The 22,543-nt window shown below is 45.5% G+C and overlaps 1 protein-coding gene and 1 long non-coding RNA gene across 8 annotated transcripts in view; both read left to right on the top strand.

Moving 5' to 3' along the window:
• Window positions 1–6,608, top strand: part of LOC144329198 (uncharacterized) — a 33,445-nt gene extending 26,837 nt beyond the window's left edge. For 2 of the 3 annotated variants that reach the window (XR_013394634.1, XR_013394637.1), the window contains exon 5: window positions 1,145–1,245. This is a non-coding gene — a long non-coding RNA (uncharacterized LOC144329198). Of the gene's footprint in view, window positions 1–1,144; window positions 1,246–3,956 lie in introns of those variants that run through there. The other variant, XR_013394636.1, reaches the window with a different exon arrangement.
• A 204-nt stretch (window positions 6,609–6,812) lies between these two features.
• Window positions 6,813–22,543, top strand: part of PRDM6 (PR/SET domain 6) — a 98,991-nt gene continuing 83,260 nt past the window's right edge. For 3 of the 5 annotated variants that reach the window (XM_028748721.2, XM_028748707.2, XM_028748705.2), the window contains exon 1: window positions 6,813–8,913. In XM_028748721.2, coding sequence (XP_028604554.1) covers window positions 8,172–8,913 — 742 coding nt within the window. In that variant the 5' untranslated portion in view covers window positions 6,813–8,171. The remainder of the gene's footprint in view (window positions 8,914–22,543) is intronic. The other 2 variants (XM_028748720.2, XM_028748706.2) reach the window with 2 other exon arrangements.

The following is a 22,543-nucleotide window of genomic DNA, read 5'->3' as shown; positions in this document are numbered from 1 at the left end:
CGAGATAAGAAGCTAGCCTACCAGCCAGATCCAGTTCCCCACCCTTCTCCAAGCTAATGGAGCTGATAGAATCATACAGTTGGAAGGGACCCTGAGGATCATCTAGTCCAACCCTCTGCATTGCAGGAATATGCATTGCAGGAATATGGGGATCAAACCTGCAACCTAATCTGTGCTAGCGATCATGAGGACAGCACCAAGAATTACCAGTATGTACTGTGACCGTGCATATATCCCCTGAACTGCTGTATTCTAGCACAATCCTAAGCATGTTTACTCAGAAATAAGTACCAATGTTTTCAAAGAACTTGCTTCCTAGTAAAAATGTACAGCATCACAGACTAGCAGTGCAGTCCTTTACATGTCTACTCAGAAACAAGTCCCACTGAGTTCAGTGGTATTTACTTTCAGGTGTGTACAGAATCCTTTGTTCATTTATTTGTAGACTTCGTTAGGTAAAAAGGTAAAGGTAAAGGACCCTTGATGGTTAAGTCCAGTCAGAAGAGACTATAGGGTTTGGCGCTCATCTCGCTTTTCAGCCCAAGGGAGCTGGCGTTTGTCCGCAGACAGCTTTATCATAGCTGCTTCTGGCACAACGGGACACTGTGACAAGTACCAGAGCACATGGAAATGCTGTTTATCTTCCCGTCACAGCGGTACCTATTTATCTACTTGCACTGGCATGCTTTCAAACTGCTAGGTTGGCAGACCTTATGAGGAAAGGACTTGTTAAAAGTTGCTTTTTCACGTGGCATTAAATGGGCTTTTTAACACAAATGTAAAACACTCTGCTTCGAGACAGTCAAACACCATTTAGAGATTATTGTAAGTAATTGGTATGTAAATTATCCAAATAAATAAATAATATAGATTTGGCAGAATTCATAGATAGATTTTAAAAGTCTTCATTCCACATAATAATACAGATCATGTCATGAGAAAATCTTATAAGAACTTAGCATAATGTCTGGAAAAATTAATTGTAATGTTGCTTTTAAAGGGGTTTTTTCCTGCTCTTTGAGCCATATGTGTATTTGAAAAGTGTTAAATATCCAAGGTAACCAAATCAAACCTCATTATTAAGTATAATATACAACTTATTCAGAACAAGGCATTCAAACTGTATTTTCTCATTTGTTCCAAGCCAATGTTGTCGTGATTGTTGATGCTTAGCTGATGATACTGTCAACTGCGATAGGAGCAGTCCATGCAAAATACTCTCTGGGTAAGAAGTCTTATGTAGAACAATTTCTGTGTTCTGTAAAGCATCTAAATTGATGCCTGATATGTAGTTGTTGTAGCAGCAAAAGAAAAAGAAAAACCAGCAGTTGTAACACAGTAATGAAAGCAGTAGTAAAGCAGGGATAAGTTGTCCTTAACTTCTGGTCATGACAAACACTTTGGAATCAGAGATGCCATCTATCTAAAATTCACATGCCCCACCCCCCAGCTTCTCATGCTCCACTCATGTGTGTGTTTTGCGCCCCTTCCAGCGCAGTGCCCAGTGTGACCCCACTGGTCACACTACCCTAAAACAGCCTCTGTTGTTGGTATTACCAGCCTGCTGCTACCACATTGGAATTTTTTTTCGGTTACCCTGTGCCCTTAAGTCTGCAAAGACAACCCGGCTGTTGCTATGATTGTTGTTAACCCTGAGAATAACAAACTGAATTTGTCCAAGCCTCACTGCATAAGCAGCCATGTATTTGAAATCAGACAAGTTGGTGGGACAGCGCCCCTGTAGCCTTAAAGGACTAGCCTCCACCGTGTTGTGGCTCATAGATAATCAAGATGCTGAGGGCCAGGCTCACGCTGCTTGCTCATCCCTTGATGACAACATCAAGTGATAACTGGACTGTCACAGATATAGCACCATTGATGGAAGTTTCATATGAGCTGACATCAACACCTCAAATGCAGTGCTGTTTAACAGAGTAGGCTGCCACGTACAGCTGTCAATCATCACATGTCCAATAATCAAGCAATGCATATTTATATGCATGTGTGAACCAGTCATTGTTAGAAACTGAGATATGAAAGCTAGGAGCTAAATGGCACCTTAAACCGAGGTTATGGGTGCAACAACAGAATGCCTAGGTGCGTTTTTTTATAACAAGAATACCAAGCTGAAAATGAATGAACTGCAGCTAAAACGTTATGTTCATTTTTCACATGGTCAAGTCCTTCCCCTGCCCACCCCCCTAGTATTCTTAAGAGGGTCTCTTCTCCAGTCTTGAGAGAGTAGCTGGAAGTGGGGAGGCAGAAAAAGGTCCTCCTTTCCTTCCACTCTGCAATTTTAATCTGAAATCTTAGGCGCAGTACTGTGCCCAGAGCTCAGAAACTTATCACGCTGCTGAAATTCCCTATCGCAAAATGTGCCTAGAATCATGGGAGTTTCGAACTCTGGAACTAGTCTACAGGTTGACCTTTGAATTAGATTCCACAAAGGAATGGAGCAGATTGGCACTCTGGTTTGGACCAAGGAGGACACTCCCATAATCCTAATTTACAATACAAGATACAGTACACCCTTATAAGGTTTCCATTCCTTTTTAAAAGAGTGAGAACGGAACAGAAAGGGAAAAAGTGTTCCTGTATCTGAATAGTTGTGTCAAATAGGAGATTTTTGGAGTGTGCAGTTGGATGAACATGTAGCAGCAGAATTTCCCTCTTTTCCTTAACTCCATTTTTGGGTTACCCTCCTTTTCTCTGTGTAATCTTTTCCTGTTGCAGAATTGTGCACTATTTCATTGATGGTGGTGACCCCACTGTTACCAGATGACTTATATGCCTGGATAGCTCGGCTGGCTACAGCGTGGGGCTGATAACGCCAAGGTTGCAGGTTCGATCCCCTTATGGGATCCCCAGTATGGGACAGCTACATATTCCTGCATTGCAGGGGGCTGGACTAGATCATCAAGATCCCTTCCATTCTGTGATCAGGACGTGCCACATTAGTGGGTCCTCCTAAACCAGCACCTGAAGACAAGGGAAGATCGATCTCTCCGTGGCCATTTAAAGTACGGTGCCTGCGAGGAAATGAGGCAGGGGATCCTAGACGTGCGGCGGGAGAGGGAGCGGGGCTGGCTTTGAACCTGGATCGACGGTCACGTCTGTATGGGGTGCGGAGAATGACCTGGCATCGGTTGCGCTCCAGGTCCTGGGAGTGCAAGAAGAGTTTCTCTCCCCTAACAGCCGCCTCCTCGCCCCTTCCGTCGAAGAAAACTACCTCGCGGCAACGCTGCGCAGGGGCGCGCGGAGTGGGGTGTGAATCGCTTCTGAATAAATGTCTCTATTAATGAATTATTAGCTCGGCTCTCCTGACCTTAAAAGTGGGATGAAGAGGCGCCCAGGGCAAGAAAGGAAAGCTGCTGGAGCCTTTATCGGTCTCCTGTCAGAGGCGCCCGACCATTTGTCTTCTCCCTCAGATCGCGAGAATTAATTAATATGAAAGGAAACTTTTTTAATTGTGTGTCAAACGAAATCAGATAGGGTCTCCGCCCCTCTCAGATTCAATATATATTCTTTAGGGTCTTCGCTTCTTCCAGATTATTTTTTCCCCTTTCTTTCACAAGGAGAAAGTGTAAGAAGCAAAGGGGTGATGTTGGGGGCGGCGGGGGCGGTATGTATGTAATATTCCCAAGGAGGGAAAAAATGATGGATTTGGGGGTAGATAATTTATCGATCCTGGCTCCTCTTCCCGCTTGTTTTATTTTAGAGGTCATTAATCAATGAAGAAAAACACACCACCGCGTCTCACCTTTTTGCATGTAATACAAACACTTTCCCCTTCCTTATTTATTTCTCTGGGAATGGATTCCTAACAAATATTCGCCGATCGATCCGGTGGAGGGGGCGATGGATTTTTATCAAAGTTTGACCGCTCGCGAAACCGATCGATTTGATTTGTTTCCAGCGTTCGTCCTATAAATAATAATCTTTTTTCTTTCTTTTAGGGGGGAAAAAAATCAGATGAGGAAGACAGCGCGAGGAGGCCAGGTGTGTGCGTTCGTGTGCGTGTTGTGGGCGGGTGTTCATAAGATATAAGCTTTTGCTGCCTCTTTAAAGGCAGGAACTAGCGAGAAAGTACGAGCACGCGCTGAGAAGAGGCACATTTAAAGGAAATCAAGAAGAGGAAAGCGAGGCACAACGCGCGCTGGCGCGCACCAAACAGTCTGGCGAGGCAGGCGCAGAGCGAAAGGGTCAAGCTGAGCATCCGGACGCCAGAACCGGCCTCCTGTTAAAATGCGCGTGCACCGCCAGGCACTCTCGCTTCAGCGCTGACCCTAACAATCCTAAACAGCAGTATGTGTGTTTTTCACGTTGTCTCCCCAATTCTAGGGGTGGGAATTCTTGGGGATCTTATTGGGGCCATTATATATTTTAAGAACCGTGCATCACCACACCGATTGAATTATGTACCTCTCTGTGCAAAGAAAGAGGAAAAGCAATCCCCTGGGCAAAGCGGAATCGATCTCCTTGTCCCTCGCTGCATGAATGACAGCGGGAAAGTAGGGAAGGTTGGCTCGGGAACCGGGAGACGTCATCGGAAGGGACACACGTGGCCGGTGCAGGACAGATCCAAAGCCGCCGCAAACTTTCGCGAGAGAGAGAGCGGAAAGACCTACACAAATAATAGTAAGCGCCGTCGGTTCCGCAACGTCCGAGGCCTTAATTCTTAAGGAAATTGGGAGGAGGAGCGAAGGGTAGGGTTGCACTAATCCGGCCTAAACCCCTGTTTAAAGTTGGGATTTAATGGTGCAGGATCTCCGAGGGAAGCCTGATCTCCGGATAGGAGAGCGGATTGCATCCCGAAAGGATCCGTTTGATTCGTTCTCGCAAATTGCCTCTCTCCCTCCTGCAAACAGCCTGTAAGACAAATGCAGCTATTGACAATGCATTTAAGCGCAAGGAAGGGCGATGAACAATTCTGCTAGTTGGTGGTTTGTTTCCCCCTCCCTCCTCCCGCTTTGCCCCCCTCGCATCTGAAGGGTTATTAGCAAAAAAAAAAGTGTATTTATGGAAGGAGAAGGCCAATAGTTGGAATCAGAGAACTGGACCCGGACCTAGAGACCACCTAAGGGCCTGCCATCATTCTTAACGCGTTAAATTATAAGTGATTGAAAGCGATACAGTTACAAGGGAAATGCAGGCAAAAGAAAAGTTGCTGAGAGTTCAAAGTTGCGCAGGAAGTCCCATCCTGCTTCTTCAGTCACTATGCCTAGGATCGTAACCTAAAAGCGGCGACAAGAGTTTAGATCAACGCAGTAATTTTGCGGGAGCTCTTCGAATTATTCCTGGTTTTGTAGCGCATCATCGACCGTTTCACACTCAAGAGTTTTAGAAAACTTGTTTTCGCGGCTCCCCTCTCCCTTTCCTCCACCCGCGTGCTTAAAAGAGCAACAGAACTTTTTCTTTTTAGAAAATGACGACTTAGAAGGGTGGTAGGAGTGGAAATTCGTAATATTCGAGGCGATCGAATTGATCAAGGGCAGCGAAAGGACTTTGACAATCAGCCAACTTTAAATTTCAGAAAATCAGAGGCGCTGGTTCCTTCTCCGTCCCTCCCTCCCTCCGTCCGCCGCCCCCCTTTAGTTGCGTGTTTGCCTTTAACTTAGGTGTTATCAATCTGTTCCGAAAAATGACGAATGACCTTGTCACAGTGACGCCAGTCAAAACATTCTCTCGCTCTGCCCCGCCGCCGCCTTTTGTCCTAGCAGTTCTGTTCAGATTTGTGTGAAAGTGTCTTGCCTTGGACGCAGACGAAAACTAAACAGCATCGGCGTTTCCCAGGCTCTCTAAAAAAAGCAAGGAGTGTGGAGAAGTGCGGGAAAGGGGTGGGATGCAGGAGGAGACACGGGCAACGCAAACACTTGCCTGCGTGGGCTATTATTCATTGCTAAACGAGGAGCGTGGAACATGCGTCCTCGGACACGCGTGGCGCAGGGAAGCAGAAAGCGCTTTTTGACAGGCTGTGCGCGCTAAAGCAGATCAATCCGCCTTGCAAAGGAAGCACAGCGGAAGTTGGTTGGGGGGAAGTTTGTCATATATATTCTTTTTTTCCTGGGTTAGGTTTACACGCTACACGCAGTGAGCTCATGCTCCGAATTATAGGAATATAGAAATATAGGAAGGAAAGCGCGGGCTGGTTGGGGTACAGGAAAACGGTTCAAACGTTGATCTCGCTTGAAATCCCATCGTGTTTAACTTAGCCAATGAGACTTTAAGGGAGCAGAAGCGCGTTCGTTGGTGCACACGACCTCCAGTTCCTAACTGCTGGGCGTATATGTGTAGTTTTGAGCAAAGGCCCGAAGACAGCGCCTCAAACGCTTAACACGTTGCTGCACGAGTTATTCTGTAAAAACTGTTTCATCCCGGGGACAGGAGGAATGGATGAATGGATGAATAGATTAGCACCTTCCATTTGGAGCTGCTCTTGCCCAAGGGATAGAATAATAGAATTGCAGAGTTGGAAGGGACCCTGAGGATCATCTAGTCCAACCCCACGCAACGTCAACATAATGACGGAGTCCACAAGGCGCTTCCTTAGGTCTTGAAGCGGCTCGGCGCACGTTCTCCTGGCACCGATCCAAGTGGCTTGTGAATCGCGAGAGAGAGAGAGAGAGAGAGAGAGAGAGAGAGAGAGAGAGAGAGAAAGACAAAGTGATTTGGCTTTGAGAGAGGACCATGTTTAATTCCCTGTTTCCAACAAGGGGAAAGTTATGAGCCAATGGTTATATTCAGTGGCTAAGACCTGGGGGTTGGGGGGTGGAAGATGGGGAAAGGTGGGACGGGGCGTAGGGAGAGAGAGTCGAAAGCCAAGCACTGGAATACATCTGAGCCGACGTGACGTCCAGAGCCCAGCAAGGCCGATCTGTGGGGTGGGGGGTGGGGACTCCAAAGCGTTTTGCTCGGTGGAGCCTGGGCTCTGGGAAGGGGCTCGCCTTGGCAGACTTTCAGGAGGGCCAACTTGAATCAAATACGGAGGGAGGGGCAAAGAAGTCGCGCCCCACATAATCGATCACAAGACGACACGGCACACCATTTGAATGGACACTGGCCATCCACTGGGGGGGGGGGACGGACCACCCCCTCAAATAGGGGGCGGAGGGACCTCGACCCCTAGCAGTTGGCTCCTGGGGACGCTTCACCCTCTTCCGGAACCCAGAAGTCTACCAATGACCCCAACCCTGCCCCTAACGCAGATTCCACACCCCCCTTCCCTCCAGCCGTCTGGCAAACGACGGAAGCAGCAGCCGCCGCAGCCTTCTCGCCCTGTTCAAGAACCAGGCTGCTCTGAACTTAACCTACGCGAGGTTGCGCGCGGCGGGGAGGGTGGGGGTTGTGTTGCGAGTTTAAGCAGCGCTCCGATCCGCCGCTCTTTCCCCCTCCCTCTCCTCCCTCTCCCTCCTGCCTCCCTCACACGCTTGTGTTTAGTGCTGTCGTAAAACCCACGTGTCTCTCCCGGAGGCTGCCAGAGCGCCGAGCGCAGCGAAGCACCGCCGCTCCTGCCGTAGAGCGCCGCGGCGAGAGCCAGCGAGGAAGACGCCGGAGATCTCCACGCGGGACAGCCTCCCCACGTCCCCGCCGTCCGAACCCCGCTCGGGCGCCTCTCCCGCTGCTTGAGCGGAGCTTTTCGGGAACACCATCTCTCCAGCACCCCCCCCCTTCCCAACCGCCCCCACTTTCCTTCCCCTCCACGACCCTGGATCTCCTCGGGGAGAGAAGAGCCCTGCGCGCCTTCAGATCCGGGTAGCCCACAAAGAGATCCAGGTAAAAGAGAGGCGGGCGGGATTATAGATGGCTGGGGGGTCAGGGTAAGAGATCTGGCGGGATCCTTCGCCTCCTGCTCAAGTTGCCTCGCCGCGCGCCAACTTCTTTCCGGGACCCTGGCGGCGCGCTTTCCCCTTTCGCTTTGCGATCTTCGGTCCCTGGAAGTCCGCGGGACTTCCCTTGCCCCAGAACTTGGCAGGATGGGACGGTCCGGGGTGGGGCGGCGGAAGGAGGTGGGTAGTTCAAAGGCGATCCAGAATGTTACTCGCCTGGGAGCAATTTGGGGGTGGGGAGGCCAGATCCCTGGCAAGAGTGGGTGCCCCGGGGTCGCTTTCCTCCCCATCCCCCCCTCTGAAACTCAGGATCGCGGCAGATGTTGAGCCGTTGGCGGGCACCAAATGCGCCTCCTCTCCCTTGCGGAGCGGCTGCTGAGAGGGTCGAAGTCCGTCGGGAGTAGCATCCTTGGCCGTCTTCAGACTCTGAGCCGGACGCCTTGCGGAGCGCAAAGTCCCGACGGCGCCTCTCACGGCTCTTTCTCTCCCCTCTCCCTCTCCTCCTTCCTCTCCTCCAGGCTCGCAGAGATGCTGAAGCCCGGCGATCCCGGCGGATCGGCTTTCCTCAAGGTGGATCCCGCGTACCTCCAGCACTGGCAGCAGCTGTTCCCGCACAGCAGCCAGCAGCTCAAAGGCGGCGCCGGGCTGCTAGGGCACCTCCAGGCGCCCGAAAGAGCCGTCGAGCCCCAGGCTGACAGCCTCCGCCCGCTGCCGGCCTCTCTCTCGTCGGCGGCGTCCTCGTCCTCTTCCTTGTCCTCCTCTTCGTCGTCTTCTTCCTCCTCCTCCTCCTCCACCCCGTCGTCCGCCCCGTCTTCGTGCGCCGTCGCCTCCCTGGCCAGCTTGACTGCGCTGCCGGTGGCGCAGATCCCCGTCTTTGGACCGATTCAGAGCACCGAGTCCCCGCCGGGAGCCCCGGTCGCCCTCCTGCAGACCAAGGATCTGGGCGGAGGCAGCGGGGTGGCCAAGGGCGGCGAGAGGGCGCCGGCCCGGTTTCGCTGCACCGCCGAGGAGTTGGACTATTACCTGTATGGGCAGCAGCGCATGGAGATCATTCCGCTCAACCAGCACACCGGGGACCCCAACAACCGTATGTACTCCCCACCCAACCTTCCCGACGCGCGGCAGGGCACAGCCACTTTGGCGAAAGTTTGGGGTGCAAATGGGGGGCGGGGCGGGGAGAGAAAGGACCCGCTCTCAAAAGTGAGAGAGCCACTGAACTCAAGAGAGCTTATGGAAGAAGGAGCTTACGTCAATGTGATGAGTAACCATATAACCTTTAGAAGGCAGCCCTATAGGGAAGTTTTTAATGTGCAATGTTTTATTATGTTTTTATATGTGCTGGAAGCCGCCCAGAGTGGCTGGGGCAACCCAGTCAGATGGGCGTGGTACGAATAATAATAATAATAATAATAATAATAATAATAATAATAATAATAATATTTAAGCCCTTGACTCAAAACTAAGCCCTGCAGTGGGGCTTAGTCCCAGAGATTTTGCGTGCATGAGATTGCAGCCTAAATTAAGGGCACCCCAAGCAGAATTGGTCATCCAGCACACGCAGACTCTCCTAGAATTACTGCTTGGAACTAAATAAAACACTTCAAGATGCGGCCTTTAGACGCCTCCTCCTTGCAGAATGCCCCTAAATGATCGCTGGGAAACTTTGTAACTTCCCCCAAATTCTCAAGAGCACATACTCCGAAATAAGTTCCACTCCCGACAACGGGGCATTGCCAAGGCAGGACTTTGTGGTCGTCTGAAGCACTTAGCGCTATAGCAGGACTGGAAAGTGACCGGCTGCATACCAAATGCTTTCTAGAACTTTACTGAAAATAGGGTTGTTGTTGTTCATGTTGTTTTAAAAAATGAGTATCTTTTATTTAAATATTGTATGGAAAGCTAAAATGTGTGGAAGATGTTTTTCCTACATTGAGAACAAACAAACAAAAGTTTTGCTTTTTATAAGGGAACTGCTTTTTTTTTCTCCTTTAAAAATACTGTATCCTTTTCCCTTCGGCCCTTGTTCATGCCAGTAGCACCACGCAGCTGGGTTTGCCTTCTTAGCGTCAAAGGCGAGGCACGTTCGTTCCATAGGAAGTTTGTTTTCAAAAGTATAAATGTCAAAAGCCTAATTGGGTGTCAAAACCAATATGCTATGGGGGATTTCAGAATTACTGAGACCGCCACATTGACCTTAAAACAAAACAAAACCGGGGAATCGAAAAGCCCCCCTTCGCGAGATTTAGGCTGCAACCCCATGCACACTTACCCTGCTGTAAGTTTAAACGGAGTAGGGCTTACTTTTGAGTAGACACACCTAGGATTGCCCTGTTACTTTACTTTTCTGAAATGTGGATTTGACCAAATACCCTTTTCTCAATTACAGCATGTTCCTTTACTTGTACGCCTTTGGAATTGCTTAAAATATTTTCAGCTGTCTTAAATAACATTATGTATTATTATTGGCATAGTTAGAAGCAATCAACCTTATCAATGGCACATGTGTAGCTTTTAAACACTATTTCTCCTGTTGAAATAAGGGTTTGTTTGTTTTAAAGTGTTTTTGTAGTTTCACGAACTACGGTTAAACAATATTTGCACTTGGATGAATTTACAACCGATCCTCACAATATTTGTATGCAAACAAATGCTATCAAAACGAGGAGATTTGGAGTAAATGTGCTCTGGGCTGAAAGAGGCAAGCTAAGAGACTTTGCAAGGACTGGCGAAAAGAAGCCCGCAACTTGTTTAAACAGAAGTGCTTGCATTCTAAACATTGCTGAACCTGGACGTAAATGGGATGGAAATCGGTTTCAACATAAATAGTCCGGTTTAACTGGTCAGTGAATGGAGCAGGAAAAACGCAATTTCAATGTAACTTAGAAAGTTTGTATATATTTTTTTCCAACGAGTTGAGGAAACTTCCCAGTGCTAATGGTAACGCGGGTGGTTTTTTTTTTTTAATTGAAACAATGTCACGGAACACACAGTTCCTTAGCAATAAGCCGCACTGAATTTACTTCAATGTATTTTGAATCTGGCGAGTATCCGTCCGATCCTATGCACTTTGACTCGGAAGTAAGCCCCACTGGTTTCAGTGCGGATTAAGCCCAGGTAAGTATTCATAGGACCAGAGCCCTGCATCAATATCCTCCTGTTTACTTGGCCCCAGGAACCATAAACGGTGCTACCAAGATCTAGCGGGTACAGGATTGCAACCTTACAGCGCAATCCTGTATGCATGTTTCCCCAGATGTGAGTCCCATGGGGTTCAATGGGCCTTACTCTCCAGTTGCAAGCGTGTTTAGGATTGCAGCCGGAACCTTGCACATTAAATGTAACATTTTAACCGCAAAGTGGGTTTTCGGTTCGCGCCGGTGTCGCAAAGCGCAAAGGTTTCGCGATCCCGATCATGGGCTGTGGGAAACCTGAGCATTTCAGCGCATCGTTTGCCTCCAGAGGCGACGTAGCCCGTGTTTTCTCGGGCGGAGAGAGAGAGAGAGAGAGAGAGAGAGAGAGAGAGAGAGAGAGAGAGAGAGAGAGAGAGAAAATCTGCTCCCATAAATTACAGACTCATAAATTAATGGGCTTTGAAACGCGCTTTTAATGGCCTACAGTACGCGGCTTACTTTTCAGAGACAGAGCTCGGTAAATCTAGAAGATAAAGGGCTTGCAAGAGAGCAGGAAAGGTAAAACAAAGGGTGACCTCGGAAAGGGCAGGGCTGCTGAGCCAATTCGTGCTTCCCTCGCCAGCACTTAGAGAAAGAGCTTTGGAAAGGCCAGTGGTGCTTGATGTGAAATACTCCACGTGGTCCACGCGGGATCGCGACGCGGCGAGGAACCGTCGGATTTGCTGGCGAACGCAGCTCCGCGCGGGTTCAAGCCCTGGGCGTGCCAGAGAACTGGAGCGCGCCTAGTTCTAGGCTGGGCTCCCAATCTGCTCCACAATCCGCTCCCTAATCCAGATCCCAATGCGCTGATCCCTCCTTACTCATCCCTACCTATGAGCCCGTTCCGATTTCTTTGGAAGAAGTTCCGAACTGAGATCCTTCCTAGTTTCAAACGCACAACCTCAGGGTTTGGCCAGACCATCTCGCCCGAGCTCCAAGGGCTCGGGGCTGTGTCGAGGGGTGGTGGATCGAGCCCGTTGTTAGTGTGCCCGTCTGTTTCTCCTCTCTCCCCCATTCCCCGAATGTGCCACAAAACCCTCTTCCCACGCGTCTCGTGGTCTGGTATTTCTCGTTTCTGTCGGAGATCAGAAGTGGTGCCTTTCCAGAATTCACAAATAAGGAGAGGAGGATCCTTTTCAGAAGATATGGGGACGGTCAAAAGATAAAGGGGTTTTCGGCACGGGAAGGTGGAGATCCTTGGCCAGAGAGTGGTGGAGTGTCTTTGGTTTGGGACTAGTTTTGATTTGCAGCGGAGATCGCTGGGCTATGGAAGCAGTTTTTGGGCCAGGGATGACTGCAGCAGAGGCTAAAAAGAGAATCACAGAACGGCAGTCCAGCCCACATTAATGCGCCTTTGGAGTTTTTTCACAGGCTGCTGGTTGTGGAGAGTTGGTTTTGCGTTGCAATTTCGCGCGCCTCCCGTTTTGAATGTGCCCATTGGCTAGCTGTACACGCGACGTGCCCGCCGTAACAGCATGCACAAGTGACGCATGCCACACTAAAGCGAGCTCTCAGCCCTCATCTTGTGAAAGCGCGCTGGTTTTTGGAACGGGTTCCCTAAATTCTGAAGTTTTGCGCCACAAATATATAGCAGATCTGCAAGGGTGGGCGGTCATCGTACATAACACGATGACCTGTTGGAGTTGATTTTAGCTCCATTTATCCGACCTCGCCTCCCATTAATTTCATGTTGATTGACCAGAAACTCTCTTACATTCTTTAAAAAGTGGAGAGTCCAGTAAATTAAAAATGCAGAGTTTGCCCTTGTAATCGAACCACGGCAGGTTATTGGATTTTGCACTCTTATCTGAAGCACATTTACACATTTCGATGGGTCTCTTGTCCACTGAAGGTTTCAAGCAAGGATAGCAGACTCAGCCTCACTGGGTCCAAGTCGTTTGGCTAAACTGGGACACCTAACTCGATGCTGGTAAACCTTGTTCAGTCCAGATGCCCTGTGGTCCGAATATGTACCATAATTTTAAAGGATAACGAGGTTTGTGTCGGGGACATACAGCTTGCTGCATTGTATCTCACATAACCAGATTCCGTCAACCTTTGACTATGATTATGATTAATATCGACATATGCTAATTGCAAATGAAATAATGCAGAAGACTCTTAGTTTCACCTGAATATCTTTTATTATATAGTACTGTTTTAAAAGTCATAAACTAGAGATGATGAGGATCCCAGTGTGAGAATACCTGTGGACATTCCGATATGTACCACGAATGGCTAATTTTTCTCAATTCATATCGTGCCTAAATGTAAAGCAAAATATTCTACTTTTTCACTGTGTGTTCTGTTTGGGTAGATGAGGTTTAACAATCCTGGGAGGGACCAAACAACACTGAACTGAATGGGGCTTACTTCTGAGTAGACGTGCAAAGTATTGCCTCGTTAGAGCGCCATCATGCATACTCAGAAGTAAGTTCCACGGAGTTCGGTAGAACTTACTCCCAGGTAAATGGGAGTAGGTTTTAACTAATTTAGGGCTCCTCAATCACAGATATAGATTATTTGAGAGAATATTCAATAGGTACTAGCCAGGAGTCAATTTTCAAAGAGGTTCTGTTTGAGGGTATTTTTTAAGGGAAAAAAAAGGAAAAGTGATTTATGTTATTGTTTCAAGTGGAGACATTTCTAGCTAATAAATTGTCACAGTCTGACTCATTAGGATTGGAAATCAAATGGGATTTTGCTTAAATAAAGCGGCAGTTGTGCATTTTAATGGCTAGATTCACGCCCATGATCCTGACCAAGTTAGGGCGTTTTCACGCCTGAAGCTTGTATTGGTCTTAAAGGCGACTGCCAAATAAATCTGACTTGGCCAGAATGCGCCTTCCACTTGAAACCTCTTTTTAAGCTTCTATCTTGTATGAACAAACTTCACACGAGACGCAAAAAGAGGCTCAAAAGCTTTTTTCTGGCCATGTGTGATATGCCAGATTTTTTTTTTTTTACTGAAGGCTGACATTCAAATCAAATAACTCCAGTTGGGATTTGACGTCAAAGTCTTTGAAATGTCCTCGCTCACTTTAGGGGGTAAATGTTTAGATGTTTCTTACCTATGGAAGCAACGGGGCTTTTAATTCATTTTTAATTATCGTGACGTGCAGACCTACTCCGCATTAATTAATCCGGAATGGAAGACAGTGATTTTGGGTTTGAGGCGACATGGTCTTTAGGATCGCAACAGAGATCCGTGTTTTATGTCCTTGCGCTGCAGCTTTCGGAACTGGAGGTGGCGCGGCTCTTCTTCCTCCCTTGCGCTGAAACGCCGACAACAAAGAAAGGGATCTTTCTGACCCCAGCTGCTCTGAATCGTGTCAAACTAATGCAAGAGAGCAGTTGCATTGTCCGTCCTACTGGATCGAACGACAGGAGCGTTTCTGCGAAATGTGGACCGTCCCCTGCCTTTTACGTTTTAAATCCGCATTTTCCCCAATTGCTACTAACGCCTCTGATTTAGCTACTTTCCATCATCCGTTTCGCCGGCGGCGGCGGCAGCAGCAGCCTTAAAGAGAGCAGCTCGCGGCCCATATATTAGATTGAGGTTAGAAAAGGTGGTGACTGTTTATTTAAGGTGATAAAATGGTCCATCAGCAGTAATCTCCATCGATATGTGCCACAAGGAGATGAAGGATGAGGGGACAAGGCACAATTAATTGCCCTATAGTTTTGTAGGAGAGAGTGGAGGCAATGCGGCCCTCGCTTCGATCTCATCTCCCAAAGCCCATTCATCATCCGCACATTGTATATGGGGCTCCCCCAGGGCCAAGGGGGTGGCAAGGTTTATCTACACACAATATTCTCCTAACCTTCTGATACCTGACACCGAAATTTAATTCATTCATACGCGCGATCGAAGGAGGCGAGATGCACTCTCACACACACAAAATACACACGCGCTCTATTCACACGCATTTTCCCAGCATATCACATGGCTTCGCACAAAAGCCGCTTGAATCGTGGTCTCTTCTCATTCATTTCACTGCCCTCCCCCCCATAAAACAACTAAGGTAAGAAAGTCACCAGATGGTTCCGTATATATGCACACACTTAAACGGAGGCAGTGGCGTGGCAAGCGTGCAATGGACCGACCCCCCCACCCCCGTTAAGCATAATGATTTAATTTCCTGAAATGGGAAGGCTTACCTATGTTAAAATGGCTCCTCTACATTGCAAATCATCAACATTTATTTTGATATGCATAACAGTGCCCACCAAAACCTCTCTTGAGTGAGCTGCACGTGTTTAGAGAGAACCCGTCTAATCCCGCATCTGCTCAGCTCCAGATGCCCCGGATTAACCGGTGTACATGTCCGGATCCTGGCTGCGAGAACTCGAGATGGGCAGCCCGATCCTGTGCGGTCTCTCCAAGTAGCGCGCAAATCTGTCCGGCGGAGGAGGCACATAATAAAACTGGTCCTCGGAGGGCAGATAACTTCCCGATATAGAACCGTTCTCTTCAGCTCAGGGGTGCTAACTTGAATAAAATATTTGGGGGGTGGTAATAATCACATAATCAAATATGGGGGGAGGTGATAATCGCTCCGCATAATCGATCACAAGAGGCACACTATTTGAATCAACATATTTTTCTGGGGGGGGGGGGAGGCTCACATATTTCATGGGGGGGGGGCTCCTATGGATCTCTTCCTCCTTTCCTGGGATCATTTGAGCTTTGCATCGCCCTTGAGATTTAGGGATCGCTTTAGGATCAGATCTCCACCTCCTGCGCTTTCCCCCTCCCCTGCCTCCGCGCAGCTTCCGCGGAAGCACCTGGGACTCAGGTGGCCGAGAGCATCTTGACCAATAGGATCACCTGCCGCCGCCGCCTCGCGCGGGGTCTGAGGGAGACGCCGAGCCGCCTTCTCGGGTCGCTTATTCGCCCACAGGCCGTTGAGCCTGGCGGCAGAGTTTCCCCTCTGAGGGCGTTTCTTCGGGCGGAGGCCACAAGGGCGTCCCCAAGAGGAGCCCGAAGGAAGGCCTGTTTCCCTCGAAAACGCGGGCCTTGCTTGCCTTTGGGCCTCGGAAGAGGCCTAGTCACTCGGTTTTCCTGCCTCTGTCTCAGGTAATGGGGCTTCTCCTCAGGTTCCCTAGACGGGCCAACCTGTCCTGGCTATGTGGGGCGACACACCGGGGTGCCTCTTTGCCCCCCCCCCAATCTTTTTATTTATTTTTATTTCCCCTCGCCCTCTTTTTTCCACATCAGTACAACAGCACCAGGCGCAAAATGGAGAATACTTTTTAAACCACAGGTACATTTTCTTTGGAATAGGCCTGTTCTAAGGTTTGTGTACGACAATTGCTTTTTTTAGACGTTCAGGGGATGTTGGCCAACTTTGGGCCCCTTCAGAGCGGGGCATAACTTGAATATCGAATTATAAATAAATATCAAACCCCACCCTCCAAGTGCAAAATATCAAAGAACAAGAACATGTTGAGTTCCTGTAGTTATTAGCTTGTAATGCATTATTGCATTGCCGTCTGACGGTATCCGAAAACGTCAGGTGGTTTGTAACTGATAAAAACAATATTTTGGTGTGTTCCTATTGTTTTTTGTTGTTGCTGTATGTAGTTATTAGTCAAGTCATGTATAGGAAAAAAGGGGGGGGGGAACCCATCCTGGATCACAAAATACTTTTGAAACTTCCTCAGTTTCAGAAGTTGGTTGGTGATAATGATATTCGGGGTGGGGACTCCTGTTTGAGAAATAATAATTTAAAAAAGAAGCTTCCTTGAAGGCTTGTTATTTTTTTTTTCATTTACAAGTGATTCATTGTGATTTTTGGAGTCATAGTTTTTCAACCAAATATTAGCAAGTGAAAAATACCCTAGAGGTATGAATTGCAAATTAAATCCCTATAATTATCTTGCCGTTTTTGACTACAAGACACTTTTCTGGAGATAATTTTGAGTTAACACAGCTAGTACAGAAAACTATGTTATTTATTAATAAATCAAAAGGCAGGCTAGCCGCAAAGTATACCTCATATAGGGCAGGACTTTGGGAGAGGGGGAAGTTGTTTGGTTTAAGAATTGGACAGTTTGTGGCAAATTATTGTCAACTTGGCTGTTCAGAGGAGTTGTACCTACCATCAGGAGTATGTGTTTGAAGTTGGGGAGCGCTGAGTACAATTCATAAAAAATAAATGAACTCACGACACTCTTTGGCTGCTATTTTTGGGTGGGGTTCAGTCACATTCAGGTTGTGAAGTTATAGTTGATGGTTATAGTCTTGGCAATAAACCTGCTTCCCCAAAAGACTAGACTTTAAGAATAAGGAAATTGTCCCCAAAAGACTAGACTTTAAGAATAAGGAAATGGACGCCAAGGTTACAGGTTTGATCCCCGTATGGGACAGCTGCATATTCCTGCATTGCAGGGGGTCAGACTAGATGATGCTCAGGATCCCTTCCAACTCTACAATTCTATGACAAGAAAATGCACTGGAGTAACACTTTTTGATTGCAACATCAGTTAACTGCCCTGCAAACAAGTCAGAACATATTCTCAATTAACAAGTTGTCCCATTCATGAATATGAAGTGCTAGGTATTTGCTTTCTATGACTAGTGAATGGCAACTTTTTTATCAACACATTTTAGCAAAATTATCCAGGCTAAAGGAATATGCATGCTATCAACAAGGGGAAAATGCACAAAAGAATATATTAGTGGCCGTAGGTCAGAGATTTACAGTATCCTGGACCTAAGGCTGCCTATGCATTTCTTACTTTTTAAAGACATAGTCAACTTTCTTTTGAGCAACATAACATGACACAATATCAAGAGGAAACTGGAACACTTTTGTTGTTTTCATTTTTTTATGGCTTTCACTTCTTTGCTTTCACCTTTTAGTATTGTATTTATGTTTAGTATCGTGTTAAAGTTCAGCTAGTGAAAATCAGATTGCCCAATTTGGGCAGAGCTAGAGGATACTTGAAACATGTGGTTGCATTTCATATGTTGGTTTTTTTGTTAGCTTGTTTTAAAAAAGAAAGAACAGACACAGGGGCAGATCAGCTGAAAAACTGTAGGAAGACAGGTCACCAAGAAAGAAACAGCTCAAGTGAGAAGGTCTAAATCTGGCATGGGGAACCTATGAGCCCTCCAAATACTGTTGAACTCCAACTCGCAGCAGCCCAGCCAGGATGGCCAATGGTGAGGGATGATTGGAGTAGAAATCCAATAATATCTGGGGGGGGGGAGGTTCTCCATCCTTACTCTATAGCAGGCATAGGCAAACTCGGCCCTCCAGATGTTTTGGGACTACAACTCCCACCATCCCTAGCTAACAGGACCAGTGGTCAGGGATGATGGGAATTGTCATCCCAAAACATCTGGAGGGCCGAGTTTGCCTATGCCTGCTCTATGACTATGTCAGGAACAGACACTTCTTGTGTAACACAGTTCCCATGCAGTTTTGTCTTACAAAAATGCATACTTGTGAAAACTAAAGGAGGAATGGCTGATTATCTGATCCTGTTGATGCCTTATATAAAAATAGCAAGGTTGTTTTGGGAGGCATGATTGAAGGTTTCATTTTGTTTCAGAAGCCCTCTTGCCTCAGACATCTGACCCTGAATGTTTCCAAAACATTGTGTACCCAGTTCGTGCCCCAAGATGTGATAATTGTATTATTTGTATATCTCATTTAGTTTTAGCTTCATTTTTTATGTAGTTTTAAGAACTCCTGGCTTTTTTATGATGAAAAAGCTTGACCATCTTTTGCTCAAGGTTTGTGTGAGTTAGAAATGAAGTAAATATATAGATTTCAACCAACCCTTTAGTGTCGAGCAGTTATATTGTCTATTAAAAAGGTAGATATTTCCCCATAAAATTCACTTAAACTTCGTAGAAGGGACTAAATTGTATTTGCTTAAATCAATATGTAATATACCGTATTTTCCCGTGTATAAGACACCCCCATGTATAAGATGCCCCTTACTTTTTATGACCCCAAATTTAAAAAAAATGGGCATATGCTCTATCCGTATATAAGATGCCTCCAGATTTTAACCTTATTTTAAAGTAAAAAAACCCCCATGTCTTATACACAGAAAAGTACGGTAAATATAAAATACACACTGAGTAAAAATGTGTGTTTGATTTTGCTTGCTTTCTTACACTGGCGACATTCAAACATGGCACACATAGTATGAAAGAAACTCAAAAATGCCTTTTTTTGAAATTTTTGTGTAGTATGTGAAAAGGCTTGATTGTGTATGTTGCCATAGATTAGCTGACTAGTATGATGCAACCTTAGATGCCAAACTCTTTACGATTTAGTTAGTGGTCGGCTCATTGCATAGCGGTATCACAAGTATTTTCCAAAGGCAGATTGGGCGCTGGTTTCCCCACACTGAACTGAGGGGTGACTGCAGGACATCACAACTATGATGTAGTGCACATGCAGAACAGAAGGCGAGAGGTCAGAGGGGAGGGCGCCTAATTTTGGCCTTGCACAGGGAGCTGCTGAAAATTAAGACCAAAGTCTGCCCCTGCATTTTCATGAGGTGTTTTTATTTTTATTGTATGATGGTGGTGTTTATGCACTGTTGAAAATTAACTGTTGGATTTGAGACTATTATACTGCTATTTATTTGTGCAGGTATGTTCGAACAGTTAAATAACAGTTAACACAAGGCATTTCTTGTTTGTAAAATTGGGACAGTAGAGATAACTGTGCACATTTTAAGGCGGAAGGGATTAAACTATTAATGGATAAGAGAAGTTAACATATTTTACTAGTAGCCAATTCAGTGACTTCTTTCTAGTGTTGTTGCTTCTTTTTTTTAGAAAAGGAATGGCCAGCAATAATGACTTCTACAGCGTTGATGGCGTTATATATATATATTCTTATTGTAAAAACTTGCAGATGGGAAGCTCAGTGGAGAGCATCTGCCTTGCGTGCAGAAGGTCTCAAATTCAATTTCAAGTATCTCTAGGTAAGGCTGGAAGAGAAACCTGCCTGAAACCCTGGAGATCTACTGGCAGTTGGTGCAAACAGCACTGAGCTAGATGGACCAATGGGTCTGACTCATATCATGTGGGGTCCAATCCACCTATTGCTTTTTATTCTGGCATAGTTGTTAAGCTGCTTTTCCAAGCAGTAAAGTATGTTATATGTAGCACAAAAGTTTGTATGTTTACTCAGAAGTAACTTCCACTGAGTTCAGTGAGACTTGGGTTTGGTGGATTGCAGCAGTCCTAAGCACACTTTCTTAGAAGTAAAGCCTGCTGAACTCCATGGGATTTACTTCTGAGTAATCATGCTCGGAATCATCGTGCATATCAAGAAAAAATGTTATTGTCATCAACTGCTATGATCTCTGTTGAGGAAGTGTAATGTTTACTGCATCCAGTTAATTAATTGATTAATTGGTAAAAAAACACGACAGTTAATCGACTACAAACCTCTAATTCACTGACAACCCTAATGTATTTGGGGTTTTTTTTTGTTTACAACTGATTCTTCCTAAGAGGATCATGTAAGAAACCTTTGTTAACAGTTCCCCCAGGAAATGATAATTTTTTTCTCTCTTTTTCATTCTATTGACACAATGTGGGGATTTGAGGAAGAATAATGTGAATTCCTTTTAAACATTTTTGGATACTCCGCACCACCACCAAGTGATCTTCAATCAAAATCCCTATTTGTTTATGTCAGTAATGCCAATTCACACCAACAAAATTACACTTGAATTAAATGTATAGTGGCTCATGGCTTTAGTCAAGCCTGCAATTCTATACACACTTACTTGGGAGTAAGCTCCATTGACCTCAGTGGGACTTACTTTTGAGTAGATATGAATAGAACTGTGCTGTAAGTGTAAATTCTTGCATGAGACTTTTGCAGTCCAATTCTGTACATGTCTACTCAAAAGTGAGTCTCATTCAGTTTAATGGGAACTTATCCCTAGGAAAGTGTGTGTGTAGGATCGCAGCCTTAAAATGCGCCATGAACCCCATTCAAATGCTTTTACTGCAACTTATTTCTTAATTTACAGAATAAATTTTCCCTGAAATAAAAGTTGCCACTATTTTATTGTCTATCCAATATATTGTGACAATCTTCTACGGTTTCCCCTTGCTGATTAGGAGCCTGTTCAAAAAGCCTACTGAAGTAAACAGAACAGCTCCTTCTAGTTTCAAGAGTTAATTCTGTGGTCAAAGATGTAGGGAAGAAGCAGTTCCTCATGTCTCCAACTCCTTGTTGCCCTTCATAACAGATCTTCTGAAAATATCAGACTTGTTCTGTTACTTATGTCAAAGTCACAGTAGTAGTTTCACATGCACCATAAGGAACCTCAATTAAAATCTCCTGGTTTCAAGATTCTTGGCTTTCTCTACATCTAACAGCAAGTTCGGACTACAGTATTAGAATATTCTCTTGATAAATGCAGTAAATCAGAATGTGGCCTATGTTGCAGTTTTCTCTTTATAAATGATTATTCATGCAAACATAGATAGATTGCTGATCTCTTCCTTTGTATCACTTTGTTTGCTTTGAAATGTAGGTTCCCCCATTTCTATTTCCTTGGAAATGAGTGGTTTCTCCCTTTTTTTTAAAAAAAGGGGAAATACTAATCTCTGTCCTGAGCAGTGTATAACATATGTAAATTCCAGTTTCTTGTAAACGGACCAGGGAGCAGATAAATTGCACATCTTTCTGATCTGTATAGCTGTAGCCAGAAGGCTAATTGCACCATTTACACTTTACCAATTTTTTTTTTAATTTTGAAACAAATATTCACATTGCGAAAAGCAGCCTTTATACTGTACATCAGGTAACCAACTGATTAGAGTGGAACAGACTTATACACTGTGTGCATTAGATTTAGATCTACATCTGTGTAGTTTCAAAGTGCACACTGCTTAGAAGTAATGTTAACTAAAATTAATACAATTTGTATCCATGTTATGAATTGTATGGTGCAAATTCTACTGAAGCCAATAGGAGCTACTTCTTTACACTGAATGGGACTGGGCCACCTTACCTTTAGTTTTCAATTAATCTGAATGAAATTTATGTATAAACTCATTTAGAGGTATGCTTGACTCCTAAATACTTGAGCAGAACTATTTCAGTTACTTCCAAATAATGAGTTTAGGATTTGAATGGTATGCTTTTTAAAAAATTGGAACATTGTGGTCAGCGTTTAAACAGCATTATAAATACTGGGGACACAATAAAAATACTGTAAAATTCAGTTTTACAGACCTACTCTGTAAACATATATTCAGAAGATAATTATGTACTCAGATAATCTTGGAATGCCTTTTGGAATATAGTAGAATTCAGCAAATTGTAAAGTTGGGTTTATATTACATCATGAATAATGCTTGTAGCTTAGATAGTGTTCAGAGTAAATAGCCAAGACATTTATAATAATTTTATGACTATATATGCTAGCAATTCTGGCTACAGAAACTGTTGTCAGTCTTTCTGGATATGCAGTTTCAGTATAAATAAGGAAAATGCATAAAGCAAGCACATTCTTTACATAAGTCAAGCAGATCACTTGTTTATTTGT

The sequence above is a fragment of the Podarcis muralis genome, chromosome 11, assembly GCF_964188315.1.
Source record: "Podarcis muralis chromosome 11, rPodMur119.hap1.1, whole genome shotgun sequence".
Lineage (NCBI taxonomy): Eukaryota > Metazoa > Chordata > Lepidosauria > Squamata > Lacertidae > Podarcis > Podarcis muralis.
Note: the sequence above shows the minus strand (reverse complement) of the source record. Positions and strands in the feature narration are given on the sequence as shown.